The 14853-nt window shown below is 36.3% G+C and overlaps 2 protein-coding genes across 2 annotated transcripts; both read right to left on the bottom strand.

The window, feature by feature from the left end:
- Nucleotides 1-767: 767 nt before the first annotated feature.
- Nucleotides 768-4373, bottom strand: LOC103323836 (protein SIEVE ELEMENT OCCLUSION B-like). Its single transcript, XM_008225857.2, has 6 exons — nucleotides 4066-4373; nucleotides 3254-3705; nucleotides 3058-3164; nucleotides 2793-2938; nucleotides 2226-2672; nucleotides 768-1944 (listed from the first exon to the last, which is right to left on the bottom strand). Exons 1-6 carry the CDS (start codon nucleotides 4324-4326, stop codon nucleotides 1336-1338), a joined length of 2022 nt encoding a protein of 673 aa, XP_008224079.2. The 5' UTR covers nucleotides 4327-4373; the 3' UTR covers nucleotides 768-1335.
- A 4294-nt stretch (nucleotides 4374-8667) lies between these two features.
- On the bottom strand, nucleotides 8668-12723 carry LOC103323835 (protein SIEVE ELEMENT OCCLUSION B-like). Its single transcript, XM_008225856.2, has 7 exons — nucleotides 12400-12723; nucleotides 11262-11354; nucleotides 10710-11155; nucleotides 10413-10507; nucleotides 10178-10308; nucleotides 9624-10082; nucleotides 8668-9509 (listed from the first exon to the last, which is right to left on the bottom strand). The coding sequence occupies exons 1-7, from the start codon at nucleotides 12628-12630 to the stop codon at nucleotides 8919-8921; spliced, it is 2046 nt and encodes a 681-aa protein (XP_008224078.1). The 5' UTR covers nucleotides 12631-12723; the 3' UTR covers nucleotides 8668-8918.
- Between the last annotated feature and the right edge of the window lie 2130 nt (nucleotides 12724-14853).

Here is a 14853-nt window from a genome sequence, read left to right as displayed (position 1 = left end):
TTTCACGTGTTATCTTTTTATTGGTCGTCAAAATATGTGTTCCCACAAACATCTAGGACCGAATCAATTGGGTTGTTATGCCACGTGCTATTAGTTTTAACTTTTACCACTTTTAACAGTTAGAGCTGAATCAGTTGGGTTGTTAGAATATCATTAGAGAGAATTAGCTGCTAAGTAATTCTATTAATAATACAAATATTTTTATATTTTTATTATGGGGTCTTTAGATCCAAGCCCAAATCGTTCAGTTTTCTTATTATGTTTAATCCATGGTTTTGTTTTTTTTTTTATGTCGTTGATTAGATCTAGTGGCATTTATATCTTATTTTTGGGATTTTTGTAGAAATATCAATTGCAAGGGTATTTTAGTCTTTCTATTTTTAGGGGAAAAAAAGAGAAAAATGAATTATTTTAAGGGTATTTTAGGCTTTTTATTCCTAATTATTTTTTTCATTTTTAATTGCTTAAAAGATATACAATTTTTTAATAATGTTTTTTTTTCATTTTAAAATACCTTGGAAAGTTATTTTTTTATTTTTAATTAAGTGACAAATTCAAACCAAGATATAAGTCCATGTGACATTTCTACAAAAATCCCGATATGCATTTTGCCCTTTGAAATTCATATAGTAAGAAACTTAAAATCCTGATTAAATGAATCTTTTACTACTAATTCAAATTTTTTAATTATGAAAACTTGGTAATTTTGGTCATATAATCCACCCTACAGAGTCTATAATAAGAAAACTAATACGGGCCTGACCATTTGTTTGGGTTTACTTACGAATTTGGGGCTGAATATTTTAGAGGAAAATCTTTTTGTTTTTTTGTTTTTTTGTTTTTTTGTTTTTTTTTGTTTTTGAAAATCCGTTGTACTTGAGAGGTAATTGTAAACTCAATAAATAATTTTGATAAGATTTAGTTGTAATTGTAAACTCAATAATTTTGATATGATATGATTTGGCTGACCTGACGAACCCAACTCGGATTTTATAATCTTCTGGAGGCGTAGAAATTTGAAAGACATTGCGAGGGAGGATGAAAAAGTTGTATCTGTGTGTAGCGAAACACGACATGTATGCACTGATATTCAAAACATGAACATAACTACTTGATCTTGTAGTTCTGGAAATCAAACCGACGAACATATACATCGGTGATTATCACATTCACAATCATATTATTAAAACGAGGACATTCGAAAATCCTCATATTATTAAGTACCAACGTTCACTGAAAAATTAAACACATGCAAATATGAACTACGAACTCTGAACCCTGGATGGAGTTGGTACCCTCCCTCGGTCGCATCTAGTACCAATTGCATGGTGACAATTAGTAGGGAGTGAGATTGCACATGCGACAGCACTTATAGCTGACCAATGTTGCCTCGATGGGAGTCTTACAGACTGGGCAACACTCCATGTTTCTAGCATTGCCAAAGCTGCAGCCGGCAAAGTGGGCACCAGAGGTTGTAGTCTGAGCTATAACCTTCTCGTGGTAAACTTGGAAACACGTTCCGAAGCTCCTTTCATGTGAAATCTGTTGCTTCCACTGGTCAAATTCATCCAAGACCTTGGCAATTGCCCAGCCATGACCACTGGTGACGACACTAGACCCTTTGCTAAGCACACACCATCCACTTTCATCGTTTTTGTAGGAAAGTAGCTTGTGGACTTGTTTTCTCAAGGCCGTGTGCTCCCCATGCAGCTTATAATCAGATAACGTAGACAACAAGCTTTGTATGCTTGACCAGAACCGCCCAGCATTTGACTCATCTGAAAAGCTTCTTCCTTTTTCCATTTTCCCCACACAAAATAACTTGATATGGATTTTTAATTCCTCCAGGATGGAAACCTTTGCGGAGTTTGCTTTCATTCTAAACTGCTCCATCGAGTAGTCATCTGTGCCTCCATAGAAGAAAATGTATTCTCCCTCTTTCATCTGTCGGCCGAACAATAAGTTATAAACACTAATTAGGGATTTGCGGATAAAACTCATACACATTTTATCTTTGTGAAACATTAGCTAATTTGGACATCATTTTAAGGCAACAAACTATCATCAAATAAATAGATGAACACTGTGTTTTTATGAACATTAAAATTTCATGATGATAATTAAATGGTTTCTGATTAGGATGATTTTTTGTTTTGTTTAAAGGTGATCTTCAAAAAAGACTTAAAAAATAGACGGTTGGTGTCGAACAACTATTACATACTTACCCAGGTATCTAATGCCGGGGTCATAAGTTCTTGCATTACGGACGCAATCCATGTCTTGACATTAATATTTCGGAAAGCAAAGAAATTGATTCCATGTATCCGAATCCAGTTGAGTGCATTCAGATTTTCAACGTCTCCATGTGGGTTCATCAGCACCGACAAAGGTTTATTCTGAAAGTACCACTCCTCCTTGATGTACTTGATTGTTGCAGGCGATAAATACTGCACTGCGTACCACGGCATCTTAGACCTCCATTCCATAAACTGCTCCTCTCTTCCATATTCAGTCCAGTCCTCCACAATAGGAATCCACACAATCTTACACTTGTTGTTTTCAGTTCCCTCATAAACTTCTTTAAGACTTACAATATCTTTTTGAGAAACATTGTCTAGTGTCGAAATGTAAAATGTTATGTACTTTCCGTCCAGCACGTCGATGTCAAAAACCTGTGTGGAAAAAAGAAAAAAGAAAGAGGAAACAAAAAAAAAACAATTGAATTGGTGAAGTGTCAAAATTAGTAACAGCATACTAAATATTACAAAAAGCAATGTGCTATGAGAGCAAACCTCCTTGTTGGTGTAACCGACACTAAGGGTTGCTGGCTTCGCATAAGCATTATCCTTGAAAAGAATCAGAGTATTGAAGACATGCGTAATTTTACGAGGAGCATGGGCTACATGTTTCAGGAGCTTGCAATAGATCTTTGGCTCATCTGTGTCAAATAAATTAGAAAGGAAAAAAAAAAAACAAAAGAAACAAAATATTCAGTGGTGCATGCACTGGATTAAATGTCAAGTTCAATGTCATATAATTCATCCACAAGCATCCCACCTATTTCTTTTTGACAGATTGTAAGCTGTCTCTTAAGCTTGGCTAGGATGTCGTTGATTCTTTTAGTAACAAAGTGGGATAGAATTGAAACAGCTTGTGGCTTCTCTCTGAAATGGAGGAAATCATGGTCTCAATGAGTTAATTATGTCTATATGGTTACGACATGAATAAAAGAAAGCATGCCCGAACTACTTACTCATCTCTAGTAAGATAGAAGACCTCCGTGGCGCAAGATACGATGGTTAAGATTGACCAATATGTATTTATTGGGACATCCTTTTTTGCACTCTTCAATGATGCATGGTTTGGATCAATATGTGCAGAAAGTTCGTCTAGCTTAAGGATGCACTTAATCACTTGCAGCGTCGCATTGATTGTTTTGTTGAGCTCAACCACTGTTCCCTGCTGTTTCTTAAAATTTGCAGTGGAATTGAGAAGGAGTGGAACGCGATTAAGGATTGCGAGTGCAGTGGTAAGCTGGTCAGACTGGGGGTAAAGCTGGGAAAGGAGCCAGGAATTTCCATATTCCATAGCAAAGGCTGCTAGGGCCAGCACTGCTTTCGCTTCCCATGAATACTTGGTTAGCTTTCCAAATATTCCTAGGGTTGTGGTTTGGGCACTATTTTCACGTACAGCCTTACATGACATCTGAAATTTCAAGAGCAAACAAAGACTTAGATGTGTAAGAAAGTAAATAATCATCAGGCATGTGCATATATCATTTTGGTCATGCAATTGAATTAAAAGAAAACAGAAAGGGAGTTTCATTAAAACACTCAAAATGGGGGTTGAAATTATAAAAAAACCCAAGCACTATTTAAACATATAAACACACCCAAAACCCATCATTACACACACTCAAAACCCATTTATAAACACACCTAAAAAGTTGACTTTGGGGTTTATTTTGGGTGTGTTTCTATGTTTAAATAGTGCTTGGGTTTTTTTATAAATACATGTCTAAGATTGGGTTTATTTATAAATTTGTAAAAAAGAAATTGGTATGACCTCGCATCCAATGGACTTGAGAGCGCACAGTGGGGAGATGAAGTTATCGAAGTTTTGGGGCTTGATCTCATCACTTTTCGATACGATTGAGGCATGTGTCGAATGCTTGATGATGTTTTCAGTGATGAAGAAAAGAGAACGGACATCAAACTTGGGATGGTTTTCAGGAGCATGGTTTTCACAAATGATCTCCAAGATTTCTTCTGGCTCGGTTAAGGTAAACCCATTATGGCTGTACTCATTTAGCTGGATGCTGTTCATGATTAAGAACTAGGGATGGGGTTTAAGCAGAGGCAGAAACAGCAAGAACTAGGGACGGCTTCTAAGTGTTGCAAGTGAGCTGAATGTGCCTTGTCCACTATGAAACTGTACCTTTTTATAGCCTTTGCTTCTTCATCTGACGGATGGACGGTAACATGTAAACTACGCAAAAAGCGGATCCTCCTCTAATTTACTATTTTGAAATGGCCAGTCTACCGTTTCACACATGGATCGCGACTTGATTTTTTATTTATATATGCAGCTCATGAATGTAAAGTCAGTGCTCTCTTCCTCGGCCTCAACTGTATGTTCAGTTTATCATTTGATTCTCCAATATTATTATTTTGAGTAACTCGATCATATTTAACGTTTGGGGCCCATTTGGTTGAACGCATTACACACAAAAATACATTAAATACTTCTTTTTCCTTTCACATTGCGATTGAACACATTGCACCTACCATACCAACTATTGGGATTTCTCTACGCATTTTCCTAGCTCAAAAATTGCGCAAAACAATTCAGAAAGCAATTGATCACACAACATACAAGATTTACAATGTTCGCTTGAAATTGAGTTTACACACAATATTTACAAGATTTACAAGGTTTGATCACACAGCCAAGATTACAATTTTACAACACCTAGGAAATAGCTTCTTTCAGCCCTCACTGTCTCATAAATCTCTCTCTCAATTCATCTCAATCAAAATTTCTTATACACCTTAAAAATCATACAGATAACATCACACATGGACCAACGTGCTCTATTATAATGAAGAAGTTGACGTTTCAATCTCAATACAATTTGCAATGAGAATTGCTTAACATTCAACTACTCTTCACATCTGTGCACCAATGTACATAATAACCGCATTCAAGTACACCCCCAGTTAGGCACTAATAAGATTATATGTTTCATTAAGTTGAGGATTGCCACCCCGCCATGGAAAGCCACAGGTAAGTTTTTGAGTTCTAATAAGGTATCATGAAATATGCTTTCTATGTGCCTATCGAAATTATTGAAACCCAATTGCCGGCTTCAATCCCAACAAGTTAATCTTTTCTGCCGTGCTGATCGGATCCGGAATCACAAAATATACTTTGTATGTGCACACAAGTCCACGGCAGTTCACAAGTGACAAAGTCATCCACCGTTAATGCCGACCTCATAGTAGTCTACGTCTTTATTTTGGGTCAGTGTCTACGTCACTTTATTTATTTATTTATTTTCTTCCTGTTTCAGAGAAGTATCTACCTCAGTATTATATAATTCATACAATTGTTTACTAAACACATTTTAAGTGGGGGTACAGGCGTGTTGGACAGGTTAGAGGTCGCAACTATGTTACGTTTGTGCAAGTTTTCACATCTACTTCTTTTTGACAAACATGAAAAACATGTATTATAGAATCAAGATATGAATAACTCTAATCTAAAACCAAAAATAGTTCAAAATAATACATATATGTACAAGAGTGTTCAAGCACTAAGCGCTAGGCACTTGTTTGAGCCTACTCCACAATGTAATTTTTATCGTTATTTAGTTTAGGTTCCTTTAAAAAATAAAGAGTAATGAAAGGAATTAGAAGGGAGGATAGAGGAGAAAAAAAGAAGAAGAAGAGTAGCAGATGAAGAGCAGTGTGTGTACACGAGAGAAAAGAGAAAACTGAAATGAGGGGAAAAGGAGGGAATGGATACTTAGAGCTTGTTGATAGGGATGATTAGAATAGACTAGACTAGAATCAAGACATATTATGAACATTGTTATCTAACTTGGAGCATTGGCGGAGCCAGTGCATGCCCAGGGTGGGCACTGGCCCCCTCTCAACTATTGTTCTACATACAATTTTATGTTAGTATAGTGTACAAATATTATAAAATTCCTCACAAATTCCTAAATGGCCTCTATTTTCTTTGTTTCTCTTTCATTTTTATGTCTAAATTTCTTTTGGATTGCATGTATTTTGTTATCATAAAAGAGTGATAGGTTATTCATACAAAAAGTAAAGAAAAAAAAAATAGAGAAAAGTGATAAAATTAGGGATTTCTTAAAAACTAGGTTGATTTGTCATACAACAAAGTGTTTGAATTTTTAAAGGTGCCCCCTCTTACTTAAATTTCTGGCTCCACCACTGACTTGGAGGATGAAGAAGGACTATTCAAAAGAGGTTGATGACTGAAATTTATCCCTCATGATCCCCTATTTTCAAGGAGATTAGATGGGATAAGTTTTAGCCATCAACCTCTTATAGTCCCCATTTATCCATCAAGTTAGACAACAATGTCCATATTATACTATAAATGCACATGAAATATAGGCATTTTCCAATCTAATCTAGTGCTCCTTATAAATAAATAAAAAAGTGTTAATGCTGCAGTGGGTATACGGGAAAAGCAAAATGTTTAAAAAGAGATAGAGTTTGAGTTCTCGGTGAATAGCAAACCACAACACGGCTAAACATATAAATTTGAGATATCAAACCAAATTTATTGAACCAAAAGTTTTGGGGTTTGCACCCTTTTGGGATTTCAATCAAATTTGTTGGACCAAAAGTTCAGTTTAAGTTGTTTTAGGGAGATTTACTATTATACCCAATACAATGGCCTTTTTTATATTAAAAAAATTAAAATTAAAATTAAAATCCCACATGAAATGGACTTTAAAAATACATCCAAAACTCATTTACAACATAACAAAGAGGCTTCGAACTCCCTATAAATTACAAAATTACCATCGATTTCTTAAAACAAACTCAACCTTAAAACCTCATAAAAAATAAAAAATAAACAAAACACTTAATAGGGCATTAAAGTAATTTAATAATTAAAATTAAATTCAATAGGTCCATCTGTCATTTTTTGGAATGGTGTAGGGCAATGATGGAGCCACAATGAGGTCGCACGACCTCTTGGAACCCATGAAAATAGGCTTGGAGGTCCCTTGGAGCTGCTGATGTGACCTCTTGGAGCTGCACACCAAGGCTATGAGGGATTGAGAGAGAGGGTGCAGCACCTTATAGGGTTTTAGAAATAGGGTATCTTACACACACAATATCAATGTGTCATAGAGGTTTGAACCTGAGATCATTGGTTTGCAAGTCAATGCCCTTTTCCACTGAGCTAGAACTCATTGAAGTTCAGTTTAAGTTTCCTCATTCCTTGTGAAACAGTCAATTTGGGAAACACTAAACCACATGTACCTCCCTCAGTTTAGATGAGAAGTGTTGAGTAAACTGTTGCCACAGTTTCACCTCCATAGGCTGGCTACCTTGCGATCAAGGGCGTTGGAATTAGGAGTTCCTGTGCAAAATAAAAGGTTGAGGCCCCCTTTATGTACTAATAAAAAGTTGAACTAAAACCAATAAAACTACTACCAACATCAATAATGTCCCAAATGTAACCGTCTGCACAGTTGGATATTTGTGTAGTGTTATACAAAAAGTCTTGATGTTATTAATCGTGATATCATTCATTATCTGTACTTATTTTATCAAATATTTGGTGTGGGACTTCACATAACTCAACAAAATAGACCTATCTTTTCACAAAATTTAAGGAGTCTCCTTGTAATAGAAAAGAGGTAGAAAGCCCAAACTATCAACCAAATACTTGCGAAAAGGCCATTTTTGTTCTCTTATTTACTGGGCTTACTCATCTCTAAGAGCCCTTCTATGTTTGGACGCTATGTGAGTGCAGAGACCGCATGGGAGCTTCAATAATAAGAGGCTATGTTGAGGGTTTACAATGAGGGGTTCAATCCAACAGTCCAATAATAACTTTGCACTAAATCGAACAATTATTAAGGGCCCTCTCATTATAACCCCTCACAATAACAACTCATTCTAGCATCCATGCAAACCGCACAGGCTTTGGGCCAGACTTGCTTGTGATATTGATGTCATGAAACTCCTATTTAATACTAGCCATGACATACTGAAGTGATTGTTGGATGACTTCAACTTTGTTAATATTTTGTTGAGTATGAGAGCATAACTTGACGGGTCCATAGGATGTAACATTATTCATCCTAATCTGTTTCTGTGATTTACTGTGTTTACAGTTTTTCTAGGTAGTTGTCTAGTCGTAGCAGCTACTCATCTAGTGGTCTTTTTTGAACAATTGTTGTAACAGTCATTTGGTTTTAGTCTTAGTGGTCTTGTCACCTACTACCAATTTTTTTCCTATTGGCATCATATAAATCATAGTCTCAAGAGAAACAACCATTTCGAATGGCTTCTGATGCTAAAATATTCATTTCTCCATGCCTAGAGCACATATAAGAAGCAACAACAAATCTTGAAGCGGCTACTAATTCGAGGAAAATACATATGATAGCGATGATGAAAAAGTTGTGGCCGATCACATAACATGACAATATCCAACAACAAAGATGAACATTACATTTGCAATACTGGACGCACACACAACACTCAGACTCAGACTCATACTCACATTGGTGGACGTCACATTACCAAAGTAATGAAATGCCCATGATTATTGTAGAAACCAAAACAAGAAAGCATAATACTTATTCCAATATTACTACTATGGCATCTGATGCCCTCATAAACTCAGCAGAAACAAGAGCTTTAGTGATGTGCGTTAATGGGACCATCAGTGTGGCAACACTTGTAGCTCACATATGTCTCCATGGTGCGAGGACACTCGGGGCATTTCATGGTCTCAGGCACCTTCCCAGCAACAGTTGGGATATCCAGGCGGCTGCAGTGCTTCATAGTCTGAATAACCTTCTCATAGTGTGCTTTGAACGCAAGTTCAAATCCCTTTTCCTTTATGAAGGTCTTCCATGTGTCGAAGTCATCAAGCACTTTCAAGATTGTGAAGCCATGACCGCTCACCACCACGGTAGACCCTTTGCTAAGCACGGCCCATCCACTCTCGTTTTTGTAGGAAAGCAGCTTTTGGATTTCTTTGGTCACAGTGTCAGTTTGCTTGTTGACATTGGTGAAGAACAAGCTCTCTATGCCGTTCCAAAAGCGCCCAAGAACGCCAAGGTCTTCCCCTCCTTTGGGGCTCTTCCCAACACAGAACAGCTCAATGTTGATCTTTAAGTCCTTTATTAAGGGATCATTTGCAATGATGGTTGCTTTCTTTGTGAACTGCTGGATCCAGTCATTGTCTTTGCCTCCATAGAAGAAAATGAACTTCTCCTCTTTGATCTGTCAATGGATCAAATCAAATATGTTACAAGTTAAATCGAACCATGAATTTATTTGTGCACATTGTAAAACTTGAGTTAAAATGCATGCAGTTGTGAAAATTAATTTAATTACCCAGGTCTGTATGCTTGGGTGAATATCATTCACAATGGGGGTGATCCATTCTCTGTCATTTGTGATTTTATCTTCTATCCCTTTGTGGAAAGGAAAGGCCTTCATTCCATGAACCCGAATCAAGTGGAGGGCATTGGTGTTTTCCACCTTGCCCTGTGGGTTCATCACCACCACTGCAGGCTTACCCTTGAAGTGCCACTCCTCCTTGATGAACCTGATGCCGGCTACAGGTGCAAAATACTGCACCGTGTACCACGGCATCTTGGCCCGCAAGAGCTCGAACTTCTTTCGTAGCTCATCAGTCCATTGCTCCACAATGGGGATCCACACAATCTTATATTTATCCTCTTTCTTTGTTCCCTCATAAACCGGTTTGAGTATCGAAATGTCATCATCAGAAATGTCCAGGGTGGAGATGAACAACAGCACATACTTCCTCCTCAGCACATCAATGTTAACCTGTTTGAACAGTTAGGAAGAACGGCAAATTAAGTGCCAAACTGCAAAGAGCAATGGTTAAATTAATTTATAAGAAATGTGCTATGAGAGCAAACCGTTTTGTTAGTAGAACCATCAATGATTGGCTGCACAGTATCCTTGGTGAAAATCAGGGCCTTGAAAACCTCCATAACTTCGGCAGGGGTCTGAAAAAGTTTCCTCAACTTTCGATAGGTCTCTGCCTCCTCTGTTTCAAATAGAAAACAGAGAACAGACTTTAGCATTCAACAACGCCGCATATATAGTGCAACATATACAAGTAGTGAGTGATATGAATAAACTAGTACCCACCAATTTGTTTTTTGCAGATCAACAATTGTATCTTAAGCTTGTTAAGGATGTAGTGGATTTTTTGAGCAAATTGGGATAGGTCATAGTGTTTCTCCCTGCATCAAAGTAAACCAAAGTCATATACATAAAGTAGTACCAATAAATTCTCTTGCATATTGTTCAAAGAACTCATCTTGCACTTCTCCAAGGGCAATTTCTTTCTTGTGTTTTAAAAAGGCGGAGTGCAGGATGATCTTTTTGGAGTACCCATATGAGTTCCTTAAACAAAGACTATAACTTGTATAGACATGAACTTACTCATCACTAGTGAGAAGGGTGATCTTAGTGGCACAAGCTACAATAGTTATGATAGACCAATAGACATCCACAGGGATATGATCCATTGCAACTGCCAGTGCTGGCACATCCTTCGGATCATAAGTAGAAAGCTTCTCCAGCTGAAAGATACACTCAATCACTTGCAATGTGGTCTTGATCAGAACGTTGAGCTCCATAACCGCTTGCCTGCGCTTCTGGAGATCCGCAGGCTTCAGAAGCACCGGCACTCGCTTAAGGATTGCCAGAGACTTGGCAAGGAGGTCCGATTGATGAATCTTGGCAAGCAGCCAGAACTCTCCATATTCCAAAGCAAAGGCTGCAAGGGCCAGCACTGCCTTGGATTCCCATGAATAGTTTGAAACCTTGTTAAGTATTGCTAGTGTTGATTTGTGGGAAATCTCTTCACCTGGAGGCTTGCATGACATCTGAATTAACAAATATAGCAGATTAGTTAAAGGAATTATGCGGAAGAGTTAAAAAAAAAAAAAGAGAATTAAGAATTAATTACTAGGCTATGTGATATTTAATGACCTCGCAGCCAATGGACTTAAGAGTGCACAATGGGGAGCTGAAGCTGGCTTTGGGGGGCTTCTCATCTATGGTGTCAACGTGAACTTGGGTGCCCTGCAACAAATTCACAAGTAATCAACAATGGCAGTGTTCTAATAATCAAAAAGCTCAACAAAGTGATAGTCCAGATTACTTCTAATTCTTCTAATCAGGTTACTTTCAAAATTAAATTGACACTAATGGAGACTGGAGAGGCTGATCATATTATCCACAAATTATTCAGGTAAATCATATCTAATTTTTTTTTACTACAAGTGATGGTCTAAACTTCAAGCAATAGTCAAACCAAGTTGTCCAGCTCAGTAATATCTACATTAAGGCACTAAAACTGAACTCATTTTGTTTTGGAAATAAGTTTATATATAGATATGAGATAGAGCATTTACAAATGGTTCTGTCTAACACAGTTTTTATTTTGAAGTCCCAAAATAAAATTTTAACAATATTCTCCATATCCCACTTGAGAGAGAAAAAAAAAATCTTGAAGAAAAAGTTAGAGACATTTCTGTCAAAATAGTTTCCCAAAACAGTATAAAATATTCTGACCTCAGAGAAAAGAAAAAAGAAAATTTATCTTTGCTTTTTTTTTTTCTTTTTTTTTTTTCGGTTTTGTTTCCTGGCTTTGCAAAAATGTAGACCCCATTCCCCTCATCTTGAAGACCAAAAAGCTGTTAGTTTAGAAAACCAAATTACATCGATGGACCATGCAATAATGCAGCATGATATGATTAGGGTGACTTTGGGTTAAATTTGGTGCGATAACTCAACTTTTAGAAACAATTACGAAAAAAGCTGTCATGTTGGGGACAGGGGCCCCTATGAGATTGGTGCCTCAAACGACTTAATTGTCCCATTTACTTGTCCTGTATTTAAAGAAATTGTCCTATCCTCATTTCTTCTCGTGCCATTAAAGTAGGACAACGCCAACTTATAACTCAACCATATGAAGAATCAAAGTACTTGTAAGAAATAAAAATAAATCAACATCACCACTAAGACAAATGCAAGATATGGCCTTAGATATCAACACGCGTCTTAATGTCTGTAGCTAGCATTTCTCTTATAATAAAAATACAAGACAAGACGAGTAGCAGCATACCTGCACAATGCTATCAACGTTCTGAGTTGAACGCTTGATGATGTTTTCAGTGACCAAGAAAAGAGAGTCAACATCAAACGAGTCATCCTCATGAACATGGGTTGCATAAATGAGCTCCAAAATTTTGTTGTCAGACATGGTAAAGAGGCTCAGCTCACCCTCAATGTGGTGAGCAGTGTTGGTGATTGCTGAAGTCACCTTGCTCCCCGCATTTTGTGCTATGCCTAGCATGGTGAATGGAAATGGCTTACAGGTTTAACAACTCTTGGAAAAACGCTTAATGGTAAAAGAAAACAGAAAGATGGTATGAACCTATGGCTATGCAGTTTAGTGCTTCCCAGTGCCGCTATTTATAGCCATGTTTACTTTGGACTGTAGCATATAAGTGTGGTCCAGCTCAATAAAATATTTCCACGTGTAGAATTTGGATTGAGATATTTCCCGATGAGGACCTGTAGAAGCATCTAGAGAGATGATATGCAATATTATCTTCCATACTTTTTTATGAATATTAAAATGAAGAAATAAATTATCAGCTAGGTTTATGTCTTGTTAAGAGAGGGCAATTCCACTTTCTTGAAAACAAATTAAACAATAACCTCTTTTTTTTTCTTTTTTTTTTTTTGGTTTTGCAGAAAGGATACTTGGATCTTTCCTGTTTGAAAGTTGGCTAAACACGCTTATAATTTCATCATATTCTGAATGACAAAATACCCTTTTTTTGGCCTCCTTCAGAAAGTCCCTTTGTATGATATTGAAGAGCATCCTTGTTTGCAATTAAGAAGTAAATTCTTCAAGTTTCTCAAAGAAAAAAAAAAGGTGCCCCTCTCTTGGTCTCTGTTGAGGAAGGAACTGCAGCCCTCCAATGAGGTCATGAACATGTTACATGCTGACCTTCTTCCCTTTAATTCTTTTAGTTGTTTTGCTTCTATTTTAAGTCTGTGTTGGATATGTGAAAAGCATGTAGGTGTGTGGATCCCTCTCTTGGATGCAAATATCTCGACATTTGTCTACTTTCAGTTAGATAAAGAAAAACGGGAACGCGTAGTAATGATAATCTTATTTAGTGATTCACATGTGATGTTTACATAGTTTGATTTACCAAGTGTCACAAATACCACAAATGTCTCTATGTGAATGGGACCATCTTCTACCAAACCTGCTAAGTATCATAATATGAAAAGTACTAAGAATATCACATTTATAAACCACATTGTGTATCAATTCTTTAATAAATGCCGAATCGATTATATTGGTGGACTCCACCATATTTTAAAAAATTAGTAAAGTGGTATATATCATAATAAGCATTGCCTAGGCTAAAAGTAGATTCCAAAGGATAATGCTCTTGAAGATAAGGAAAAGAGAAACTAATTTCGAACATGACAGGAAGCAAAGCAGGGCAATAATTTGATGAGTGAAAACCAAAGAGATGATGTAAAACTTAGAAGCACATGGAATGATTTTCTTCAACAAAATGTGGCGCAGATTAAGTGTCTTCTTTTTTCTTTTTTTTTTTGTTGTTGTAACATAGACTCGTATTTTTTTTCTTTTGTTGGGTATAGCTCAGTCGGTTGAGCTCTTCCATCTTCACCCATGTGAGGTAGAAATTCGAAACTCCTAAACACCCAATGAATCTCCTCCTCCCCTCCAAAAAACATTCTTCACCTCAAAACTCAACTCATCATTTTATTTTTGTTTATTCCAATTAATTTTTTGTTGATTATAAATAATCTAATACAAAAATTATGTTTTATATAAGATCATCCACAATGGGCTCCCTAAATTGCCTTTTTGAACAAATTTTAAGGAAGAATTGGAAAAATACAACTACAATCATGCTCTCTATACACCTCATAAAATATGAGGAGTGAGAAAGAACTCATAGTGTCTCTCTATAATTTAATGTTGCTTTGTTTAAGGCATATTTTAAACTTTTAATTAATATTAAATATTTTTTTTATAGAGATTGACCAATTATATTAAATTAAAAAATAATTAAGTATTTAGGACTCCCTAAACTAGGGAGTATGATCGGAGTTCAAATTTTTTAGAAAATTCCAAAAATAATTTTTATATGTTTTTGGCTAAATTTTAGTTAAAAAATAAGAAACATAATTGTAAATCCTCTAGTATTTCATATACATAATAAAAAGGGGCATCCAAAATCAATTGGGTGAGACAAATAATAACTTTTTAACATTCCTTCTCTCAACATAATAAATTTGTTTGGAAATCACAAATTAGAAATTTTAAAAATTTTAAAAAGAAAAAAGAAAAAAGAGAGAGATCTCTCTCTAGAGAGGGAGAGGACCTTTTGCTTTTAAAAAGGAGACATGGAGTGGAATAGTCTAAAGAAAAGCAATTATGGTAAATTCAATTTCATCCACATGTGCAAAGAAAAGAAGATCAACCCTCGTGTTGCGCATGCCTCTCTAAAAAAGTTTTTTTTTT

The sequence above is a fragment of the Prunus mume genome, linkage group LG2 (genome assembly GCF_029339155.1).
Source record: "Prunus mume cultivar Tortuosa linkage group LG2, ASM2933915v1, whole genome shotgun sequence".
Taxonomy (NCBI): domain Eukaryota; kingdom Viridiplantae; phylum Streptophyta; class Magnoliopsida; order Rosales; family Rosaceae; genus Prunus; species Prunus mume.
Note: the sequence above shows the minus strand (reverse complement) of the source record. Positions and strands in the feature narration are given on the sequence as shown.